The sequence below is a fragment of the Thermobia domestica genome, chromosome 3 (assembly GCF_964235325.1).
Source record: "Thermobia domestica chromosome 3, izTheDome1.hap1.1, whole genome shotgun sequence".
NCBI lineage: Eukaryota > Metazoa > Arthropoda > Insecta > Zygentoma > Lepismatidae > Thermobia > Thermobia domestica.
Window position 1 is genome coordinate 107597977 of NC_137456.1, and position 12181 is coordinate 107610157.

Genomic DNA, 12181 nt, shown 5'->3' on the forward strand with positions numbered 1-12181 from the left:
AGGAGGAAAGCAGCCAGTTGTTTATTATTATTATTATTATTATTATTATTATTATTATTATTATTATTATTATTATTATTATTATTATTTTACATATATCCTTGTCTACTTATGTGTAAGGAAATACAACTTGGCCATAAGGAATGATGAATCAAACAATCTTCGTTCCATTTAAACATGACAATAAAAGCGAGATTGTGGGCTTTTGTGTTCGGCTGTAGTTTGTAAATTTTCTCTCTCAAATCTACAGTTCATAAGGAAACTAATCGTATAACTATCTGTTCATTTGATCTTGTATCTGTTGTAGCTCCATATTACAATTTCTTACGTGTTATGTATATGATACTGATAGTCTATCAGAGATATTTGTTAAAGATAACTTAGAGCAATATCAAACAATATAAATCGAAAAGTTGTTTAGTTTGAAGTACAATTTACTGCACAATTGTAGGCCAATCACTCGGTTTCACAAAGCGTTCAATCGTCTTGAGAAAGCCTAGTGTCAGCAAAGTTAATTTCTTTTCCCTCCTAAATGAATTTCTTATATTCTTGCTATTGAATAAGACTAAGAATGACATAAAATGGAGGCAAATACGAACAATATATTTTGAGTCTTTGCCTTAGTGTAATAAAAGGTTTAAAATTAACGTATTCCTTCCAGTCGATGGGTAATTTCTATATTGCGGACATTGAAAATAGAAGTAATTGTTGAACAACGTGTTGTTCTTGTTTAAGACTAAAGATAAATCAAAGAAAAAGAATGAATTGAGTTTAAATGCCGTACCTATTTTCGGCTGCGATATTAAATGCCATTTGTAATATCTGTACAGCACTGATTCACAATAAAACCTATTGAAATATAAAAATGATATGTTTCTGTATTCTGCTCTTTATCATCAATAATAATAATAATAATAATAATAATAATAATAATAATAAAGTATTTCGAATTGAAATTATTAGAAATTTAGTTTACTTGAATATGATCTAAGAGTTGTTGATGTTTTTTCGTATTTATTGTCATTCAGTAAATGCAAATCATACAATTTCGATCTGTAATCTTATTCTCCTGTACATTTGTCTATATAAAATGGATTTGAGAATTAATATTTTTAGCAAAATGTTGTAACAATTAATTGAATTCACTCTTATCCGAATCGTAATCTGTTACCTGGCGACACTAAATAATTTTCTATATTTCGGGCCATTGCATATGTTGGAATTTTGTTTTGTTAAATTCTGTCTTTTCTTTAAGTTGTTCTTTAAGTTTCGTTTCATAGAAAAGAGTAGTAATTAGAAAAAAATATAAATATCTTAAGCGGAAATGTCAGAAACTTCAAAGAATGGGTGAAAACATTATTTTAAAATTCCAATTTCAATGCTTCATGTGAACGTCATAATACTGAACCTTAATCCTCTTGATTCAGTAATTCCACTCAAGGAAAAGAACTATGTTGATAAAGCAGTAATAAAAAAAAGGTAAATATACTAATTGATTTTCGCAGCTAAGTACTTTTGATCACTTGAATAATTAGTGATTTATTTTCCAAGGATTTTTTTCTTTTTAATTATGGAATTCGATCATTGTATAATATTTTGGTAACCTAAGTAAAGAGTTCTTGCAATAAATAAGTTAAATTTAACTTTCAGATATGTAATCTACGGGTGAATGAAAGAGCTTTAATATAATTTTTTATTTAACTTATTAAATTATAGTTTCAGTAGTTTGAAGATGTGTATTTTTATTTTCAGTTTTGGTGTGTGTCCCAGTACGATTGATAATCATGAAACTGATTTTTGGAAGCATAAATGTTCGTGGTGTTCCAAAAAATTCTATCAGTCAATTGATTTGAAACGCCATATTCGAGTCCACACAGGAGAGAAGCCATTTGAATGCCCTGTGTGTTTTAGAAGATTCACACGAAATAGCAGTTTAAAGGAGCACAAACGGATTCACGCAAAAGATAGTTCTTTTTATTGTGGTATTTGTAATAGAAGTTTTAAATCTAAGCACACATTTAACAGACATAACACCATGCACGCATCTAAGGTGCGAGTGATTAATGTGTTCAACGTTGCTGGTGGAAGCATTTAGAATCAAGATGCGTGATTTGAGAAATATTTAATTCATAAATTGTATGTTGGATCTTTGTAAAAGCTCCTGTTACGATTTTTGTATTTAGTGATTTTTATGTAATAAAATTAGTAAAATTGTGTATAGTCTATCTATGATAAAAAAAATATTTTGTGAGAAAATTAAAAGTATAAAGCCCGTAGAAAAAGAAAAAAAAATAAATAAATGATTTTGAATGTGTGGAGGAATCGTTAATATTGTTTCACGTGCCACAGTGAATCATGTCAACGTGAATAATAAGCTAAATTTGCTTACGAAGCACCGTCTGCAAATAGGAGCCCTTATTAATTGGTTGGATCGAAGTTTATTGTCCCATTGAGCAGCAAGCCTATATGAGACTTAGATCTACAGTTGAACGTAATATCTGAACCACATGTCCTCCCACCGATAATCGAACTTTGGTCTCCTGCGCCGAAGGCGGGTACGCTAACTATGCAGCCACGAAAAAGCTTTAGGAGTACATAGTGTTAAGTCTAGTAGTATTGTATACATTTTTCTAAGGCCTCAGATAAACAAGGCCATAATTAATCTTTCATTCTTCGTTTCCATTAAACTCCTTTCTGGAACAATCTACAAATCCTTAAGTAATCAGAAAATAGAATTATCTTTCTTAAACTAAGTGAACTCTCTGCGTCCAGACTCACATTTTTGGTCTTTTATGAGTGTATTGCCCATCCATAAAGAGAGCAGGATTCCCAAAGACCTTGAAAATCAGGGAAGTGAAGGAATTTATTTTTGTCAGGGAAAATTAAGGAAATTAGTAAAAAGTTCTTTAATGTCACAAAAATTACTGAAAAAGTTCTTTAATGTCAGGGAAACCAAGTTGTATTCGATAAGAAAAACAACTTTCAAGTAATAAGATTATTTGGGATTTAGAGATCATGCATATAGAATAATAGGTTGTAGGTGCATTAAGTTATATCAAGAATCTGTTAACATAGACAGATTGTGACGTCTTACCTTCTGAACTGAGATAGGAGGAGGACTCAATTTGACTTGTTTATATGTCTTTGGCACAGGTGCATCGATTTTAACGTTTGTTTGTTTGGAAGAGTGTTCTTTTCCGGTTGTTCCACATAAATTTCATGAGGGTCTAACCATAGTCTTCCGATCTAGACCATGAAACTTATCACTACCTGACATTGTTCATACCATAATTGTGTATATGATCACACATAGTTGCGACATAGGTGTACCTATCTTGTTGATTTATTTTTGTTTGAAGAAAATATGTTCTCGTGGTGGTTTTATATAAATTTCATTAAGATCTGATAAAAATCATCGGAGCTAGACCATGAAACTCCTCGGCGGTTGATGATGTTAATATCGTATATAACCTACGATCATTGTGTACGTAACTTCATAACATGTACTGATTTTGATGATCCCTTCCTAGTTTCAAAGAGTATACTTTCTCGTAGATTCCATATAAATTTTATTAGGATCTGATTACAGTCTTTGGAGTTGGACTGTGAAACTCCTTAATAGCTGTTAGTCCTAATACCATGTATATGTTTATATATAATTCCGTATCGCATAGACCGACTAATATATACCAGGTATATGTATCTGCAAAAATACACCACTCCCTCCTTTCATTAACTTTATACTCATTATGAACCTAGCTTCTTGACTATAAAATGCGAGAGCAGAAATACTCGCAGGTTTTGTGTGCTAAGAAGGGGGACCCTATGACTGAATTATACACTAATGTATGTAATTATACATGTAATTCTGTACTTAAGGTCCTCGGGTAAGCGATTATCAGATCCTTTCGTTAAAATAGCCCATTCAAGAGAGAAAGAGCGAGACACACACACACATGCGATGTTGCGAATATGCATGTTGATGGACATTATACTATGTAAAACAACATTTATTTACGTACATTTAATAATTGTATTAACTATAGTAAATATATTAAACACTGTAGTGTATAAGTAAGGACATCTCATATGTTTTGGTATGTATTTAAAGAGTCGAATCCCTTTCTAAAATCCAGGAAAGGGTCCTTCGTTTCCCCACCCTAAGGGCGACCATGTGCTGGAAGTGAGGTATATTGGACGAAATATTATCTTCTCGTGTGAGATGAATACCCTGAAATAAGTAAGTAGTCAGTTGATGAACGAAAGTGAATAGTTACGAAATAATTGGAATTAAAATGTGGGAGGAAACCACATACTTTGACAAAACCCACGGACACACTGTTCGTTTTTTGTTCACCATAATCTCTCACGGCCTGGGATTGAACCAGACTTCTAGCATCAGAGGGGGAGTTCAACCACTGAGCTATCGTGCCACCTAATTGTTGAAAGAGAAAAGGAATATTGAAGCATATTGTTACTAAATATAAGTTATTAAACTCTAGTGAGGTGGACATCTTGTGTCCCAGGACTTTTACGCTGTTTCTCCAGTAGAAAAGAATTGAACTTTTTGTTTAACATATTGAGCCGTGCAACTTTTATTGTCATATGGTAAAACATTTCTTACTTTCCTGTAACAAATTTTTGTATTCCTATACTTAATTTACGATATAAATTTTCGGGATATTTTGAATAAGGGGTTTTATAGATACGCCAGTAGTGGTATAATCGTTGTCTGAACATGAGCAAATCGTTGTCTGAAATTAACGGCAAAATGTAAATAACTTTACGTTATATTATACGTAAATCGAATTCAAAGATTCTCGATTCAAGGTTTTCAGTGGAAAGTTGGGCTATCCACAAAAGTACAGTAATCAAGTAAGGTGAAAACTAGTATTTGTGTGCGTTAATATCCTAAAGCAGAAGATCCTTCTAGCAGCTAGAACACTAAATTAATTCTGTATTCCACCTTTTAAACATCATTTAGCAGTCCAAAATTCTTGGCAAGATCTTGATTTCATTTTAAGGAAAGACAGCCAAAGCTGTTCCCGCATGTAGCTTTACATCAATTACTCTTCAGTTTGCTCCGGATTGTAAAGCGTACCGCTTTCTGTGATTTTAAATTTTAATGTTACCATTTGCATGTTCATTAACCTCTTTAATAAGATCTTGTGTTTATGGGGTATTTTTTAGTCTTTCAGTCAAGCAGCTACTGTATCGTCACTATTTATCCTAGGATCATGGTTCATATCTCATTCTCTTCAGAATAGAGCAGGCTTTCAAATGGTACCACTTACATGCCCATACCATATACCAGGAGAGGGAAAAAGTGAGGGAAAAGGAGAAATTTCCGGGAAGATTTTTTGCCACCATTTGGGCCCCTCTGGAACGGCCCTGTGTAAACGTAGACGTCCCAAAATCACTTGAGAAATACTACGAGATGTACTGGATACTTGTACAAAAATTCAATCCGGTATCTTGAAAATAAAGGACGGGAAAAAATACCTCCGTACTACACACACAAGAAAATAAGCCTAAAATTTCTCCAAACTAATTACATAATGTAAAAATTTCCTAACAAGTCACTATTTCCCCTAGGACCATGGTTCATACCTCATTCTCTTCAGAATAGAGCAGCCTTTCTAATGGTACCACTAACATGTCTATACCATATACCAGAAAGTGAAAATTTGATGCGAAATGGGAATGGCAAAGTACCATGGTACACCCGTGTACTAAAATATATATATATAACATTGACGATGTATATTACGTCACTACACCTATGGAGCGTACGCATTTGCTCTAACACGTAAAGAAACAAACTTTGCAATACTTCAGTGGTTGAAAAACAAAAGAAACTCGGACGAAAAAGCTTAATAGGAGAATTATAACGCAAAGTTCCAGAAAACACCCGTATGATACAAATTGTACCATAAGATCCTAAAAAGGTTAAGGACTTGATATTCTCAGTTATTTTGCTGGAATATCTGGCCAATAGAAATCGCGGAGCTTTTGAGACTAAAGGACGAATGACTTTTAAAAGAATAGGAACCTCTTTCTCAACTTAGATGTTCATTGCTACACGAAGTTATTCAGATCTTTTAAAATAAAATTATTTGTTACCTTAGCCTACATCAAATTATTCGAATGTCGAAAACTGAGCCATATTGACATCATGTACATTCTGATACTATACTGTGTCAAATTTTAAGATTAGAATTCTATAAAGATAATTAAGAGATAACCAAAATATCAGAATTTCATTTCAATGGCAGTGTCTATTAATCGTGCTTCAGATTAGACCTAAGATGAACACGTCCATAAATCTTGCACTCTTTGTTAAACTCCTTTAATTTTTGGAACAGAAAAACAACAATAACAACTATTACTCCTGTAAGTAAGTTTACAATACACAAATGTTTTACAATATTTTTTCTTTCTTTCAATTCCCCACATTAGCATGAACCTTTCTTTAACATCGCATTTACTGTATGCTAACAGGAGTACACATTACTTAAGCCAAATCGTACATAGGAATTAAACAAGATTTTTCGGGGTATTTGTATATAATAATGTAAACAGATGGAAGTAGGGACAGAGAGGTAACGGATAACATCCGAATAAGTACCCTGTTAGGAGTATTGTGTGGATAGGAATAAAATGTGGAATGTTAGAATGCTGTATGGTTAGAATGTACGTATGTGCGAATGATACAAATATAGCTTGAATTTAAATGTCTTGTTCCTTTTTGCCTAAGACTAGACTCCATGTTGCAGTATGAAAATACATATTCTTTCATTTTCAGCTTTCTGTCTCCACTTATCAGACGAACAAAAGCAGTTGAATCTTCCGGCTGGTGTGGTAAAAATCATGTATGTACATGGTGTTCGAAAAATTTTTATCAGTTATGTGAATTGAAACGCCATATTCGTATCCATACAGGAGAGAAACCTTACAAGTGTCCCGTCTGTTCTAAGGGTTTCACCCAAATGTGTAATATGAAAACTCATCTCCTTGTACACACTTCGGGTAGACCATTTTACTGTAAAGTGTGTAGTCGAAGTTTTGTATCAGAAGACATCTTCAAACGGCATTCTCTTAAGCATAAATCCAAGATTTGAAGCAACTAGATGATATGTGATCATATTTGAAAATGAAGGATTTTTTCTTTGTTTTTTGGAAAAATGTAAATTAAAACAGTAAAATTGATAAGATATTTGCATCGTGCTTCAAAATATACAGGATGGTAAGAAACTATTTGAACAAACTTCGGGAGCTGATTCCCGACACCGAAACCGGCAGAAAAGTCATCTGAAACTTTCGTCATATTTTCGGCGATACAAGGTACCGAAAGCGTCGGAAAATGAACTTCCCGGGGCTGCAATTCAAAAACAACGCAACGTAGAAAGTGCCGTTTAGAATATGACACTTGAAGTTATACCTGCTGCATTGAAAAATATAAGTTTCAAACCTCCGCAACATGAGTGCGAGGGATTCCCCACAGAAACGTATGGATTCCCTGTCCCTGACTGACGAAAGTTCCAGGACTTTTTTTTTTTTTTTTTTTTTTTTGTGCTGGTTTCGGTGTTGAGAATCAGCTCCCGAAGTTTGTTCAAATAGTTTCTTACCATCCTGTATATATATTCAAAGAGTAATAAATAGTTTTGCAAAGGCTTAAATTCAGTTGAGTAGTATTTTTTAAAACTAGATCATTTATATATATATTTCTGGCTAAATAATGCGTCTTGTTGGCGAAATTCATAACTATAGCTTCTGATATTGTCATATGATGTATTTTTACATAGTTGAGTGCAAGAAATTTAGAAGGAAAAATTTTTGTTGCTTTGCTTATGTGTTCAGAAAATCAGTGCACAGGGAATAATATGTATCAGGTTTGTAATATGGTACAATCCTTTGGATAATAATAATAATAATAATAATAATAATAATAATAATAATAATAAAAAGAGTTCCGTACCTGAATTCCTTGTTCTCCACCATGTAGTGTGTGGTCAAATTCAGATAATTTTACTTAACTATTTACCGCTTAGACATACAGAAAGAAAGCATTTGTGTCTGAGCGTATTCTCTTTTTCTGCAGCTATTTTCATTTAAAAAAATTCAATTTAGACGAAACAATACGTCTTATTTGTTCTTACGCGGCTCATAGAGCATCCTTCGCAGCCTTCTATTGTGTACAACGGGTAGCCATGAAGTATTAATTATCATCTCGAGAAAATCAAGCTGCGACCATCAAACTTGGTGATGGTGTTAGTCCTTCTTTATATATTCACCTGGCAATGCGACAAATTTTACCCAACGATAAATGAGTTAACGGAGACCTTGGTTGTAGAAGTCTTCGTTTTGGCTGTTCAGGAAACGTTTTACCTCGAAAATTACCTCCTTCGTCATTCTGGAAATACCTACCACACACTGTTTTCTTTATCTATGAATAAAGAGAAAAGTAACTGGGTGCTATTTGTGGAGGACACGGGGGTGAGGCAAAATTTGATAGCCCAAAGAAACAGCATGTATGACTGTGTCGTGTGCAGAATGAGCTTGGAAATTGTCAGGGAGCAAAAAGTTCCCTTTGGACAGTTTCCCTCTTCGTTTCGGTAGCCTCTCGTAACCTCGTCAGGAGATTTCAGTAGTATATACCTGTGATGGTGTGGCTCTTACAAGCATAATCTATTGACCTCACCATGGCAATCTCACAAAACAGCACCACCTAGCCAGACAATTGTTGGGCCTTTGCCTTTTTCAGCGACGGTGAATCTACATGTTTCTACTGCTTGCCTTGTTCCTTTGTTTCGGGGTGATTGTGGTACATCCAGTACTCATCTATGGTAATTAGGCGTTTAAAGAAGTCATCTGGATTGGTTTGACACGGCTGCAACATTTCTGCTGCTGCCTCGAATCGGCGTTCTTTTTGAATGAGTGTGACCAGTCGTAGTACTCAACGGGTGAGTACCTTCGTCATGAGCAAAATGTTGTTCAAGACGTTGAAAAGTGATCCATGACTTTCTTTCTCTCCTTTTTCCACTGTCGCCTCGATTATGATACACCGATCTGCAAGCACTAGGACCTCCACTTTTCGTACGATTCTCGGTCCTTGACAGAGAGATAATCTGTCACTTCGTTGTTCGTCATTCACACTTGTCTGACCACACTGGAAACGTCTGCGCCACTTAACTACTGTGATATATCATGTGGCATTATTGACATACACTCCTACAAACTCAGCATGGATTGTTGCAGTGTTGTTTCTTCTCAAATACAGAAAACGAATTACCGCGCAATACTCCACTTTATCAATGGGCTGCGCTATTTTGTTTCGGTTCCTCTAGAGGCGTGCGACGGTACTGTGACACGGGAATTTCAATGTGTATCAGGACTACAAACATGTACCTGCAAGGAAACAAAAAAATATTTAAGTAACTACTTTTTCGAGGTGATAGTTAATACTATAACTACCCTCGTACAACACCACTAGCAGCGTATTAATGCTCCATTGATTTTTACATAAATTACACTTCATAACTACATTCCAGTGTTTGTTTTAGAACTGTATAGTCTGGATTGACAATTGCACTGGTCGTTTTCATACCACTCCTTGAGGAGGAAAGAGACTGGGAGAGAAGTGTGTCGCAGATTCCATGCATATTCTTATGTGTAGAAAAAGTTTCAGTGAGTCTCATAAAACATGAATCTACTATACAATTGTGTCCCAGTTTCTTGCCTGTCCAAGCAGTGCTACTTTTTAGATGAAACTGAGGGGAAACTAGAGACCTTTGAGATTCGAACTGGAACGAAATTTGAGAAACCAACGGCGAATATTGCGTTCCTTCGCCATTCCTGGTCGAGATACACAGTTAATATTTTTCGCGGCTTTCTGTACAGAATGCCCAGTTTGAATTCGTAAAGGAAAATCACTCACAATTATGTATCCTCCATTGATCCCTTCCTACTCTGTTCAACATCGCACTGTCTGCTATCTATCTGCGTACACAGCTTATCTGTTGGACGTGTATAGAGTATGTGACATTAGAACCTCCTTTCTAGTCTAGTACCTTGAACATGCACCTTTGGTGTACAGGATCCCCGATCGAAATCAATAGCACTTAAAACTTAGCTCTTGTCCTGTATATCAGCACTGCTAATAAAGATGTAAATACAAATCAATCATTCATATTTATTTGACTCCAATGTACCCCATATGCTCTGTGTTCGAGGATAATGGCAAAAGAGTATAAAAAACAATATCGAAACATGATGGAAAACAAAATGTATTTCTTTCTGTATATCATTGATAACCGATATTGGAGAAGTTAACCCTTAAGTATTTGCGCGGGGTGTACACAGAACCCCAAACAGGTAATTTTTGTGTTGCTAGCCAGAAGTCCCGATGAAAAATATATCAAAATGTTTCAAAACGAGTACAAAAAATCTAATTGCAGCAAATACTTTTAAAAATATGTCTAGAGTTATACTACATTGTCTTAATTATTTTTAAAAAAATGTAAAAAAAAAATATCAATTTGAGGGTCTATTGGATCCCCGCGCTAGTACTGCTGTCACAAAAAAAGCGCCAGTACTTACAGGTTAAACTAATGATTAAAATATATTATCGTGTTGACAGAACTAGAAAGTTTTACTTTGCTGACGATTTCATTTTTTTCCCTTAGAAACGATTTCAAAAAAGTTTCCCCCTCTACAGGAAGGAAACTATTTATTAGAAAGCTTGATTGTTACCGGAGATCTTACGAATCATCTAGCCACATATTTGGGATTCATGGATAATTAGTTCTCCTCAGCGTTCTTTGTGGACTTGTAAGCTGTATTGTGGAAAAAAATACCCATAATAAATTACGCTTTATTGCTTGTTTACCGTCGGTAAACGCGGTAACAAAGATCGCCATTGCCCTGAAGTATTCAATTGATTGATCAATGATGGGATCAGCCTTCATTTTAGTTCACTTACCGAATGTAAATTGTGATTTTCGCGTTGTTTAAGTGAAACCGAATCACAATTAAAAGTTACTTTTTCTTTATTTTTAATCAATTCAGCTCTTATTATTATTATTATTATTATTATTATTATTATTATTATTATTATTATTATTATTATTACTCCGATATTTACTTCATTGCTAGTTACCTTCGTAAGATAAATTTATTTTACTTTCAGCTGCACTGTATCATCAAATTTCAGTGGTATTCACGTAACCATGCAACAAATTACACCTCCTAATATGATTGGCAGGAAATTTGGATGTTCATTGTGTCCAAAGAGATTCCATCAGAGAATTGACTTGAAACGCCACATGCGAACCCATACTGGAGAGAAGCCGTTTCAATGTTCTGTATGTGCACGAAGGTTCAGTCTAAACGCTAATTTGAAGAATCACTACTTAGTTCATGCAGTTGGTAAATCATTGTATTGTAAAGTGTGCAGTAGAAGCTTTTCGTCAGAAGACGCATTTAAGAGACACAGTGCTATGCATGTATCGAAGGTGTAAGCAGAAAATAATTATAGGAATTTTTCATGTGGTAACTATCTATTTGGCATTAACAATAAGAGTGTAAGTGTGAATTTGGGGATTAAGAAAGTTTGTTTCTATACTCAATTCTCGTAAGGTATTTCAATGAGAGGTATCATAAATAAGTTTTATTTAGTATGTATCTGTATTTAGTTTTCAACTAAGACTTCTCGTACTGCTATTTATTCTCACTTTTCTTATTTAAGAATGATTTATAAACTATTGGTACTACTGAATTTATTTTGTGAGTGGTACAAGAGTATCTCTCAGTATTTTGCTGCCTTCTTTCCTTTGTAAATCTGCATATTGCAAATATCTTGTTTAAATTAACTATTTGCTTTAAAGCACAAAGATATGAAAAGGAATTCTCTTCACTTGTGACTGTTTTGTATAAAATAAAGCAAGATCAAGAATAATGTGATATAATTTATTTATTTGTGAACATATTTACATTTGCAAGAGAAATGCGTCGCAGTGTTTTGGGACATACGTTGCTTTGTGATGATTTCCCTCGTGAACAATTTTACGTAAATGGGGACATGGTGCCTCAGCAATACAGCTCTGATTTGTAAAGTTTCACTGGATTTAGAAGCTTCATTAATTCCGAACGCAGGAATACGTTAAGTGTAATAACTTGCAAA

General features: G+C 34.3%; 1 protein-coding gene across 43 annotated transcripts in view; it reads left to right on the top strand.

The window, feature by feature from the left end:
• The window catches only part of LOC145680652 (uncharacterized), a 407115-nt gene that overhangs the window by 126003 nt on the left and 268931 nt on the right, over positions 1-12181 (top strand). Inside the window, exons 4-5 of one of the 43 annotated variants that reach the window (XM_081751420.1) lie at positions 6806-6872; positions 11189-11379. The exons of 38 other annotated variants lie outside the window; for them this stretch is intronic. In XM_081751420.1, coding sequence (XP_081607546.1) covers positions 6806-6872; positions 11189-11251 — 130 coding nt within the window. In that variant the 3' untranslated portion in view covers positions 11252-11379. Of the gene's footprint in view, positions 1-1752; positions 2217-6805; positions 7530-11188; positions 11937-12181 lie in introns of those variants that run through there. 4 more of the 43 variants (XM_081751385.1, XM_081751400.1, XM_081751378.1 and 1 more) reach the window with 4 other exon arrangements.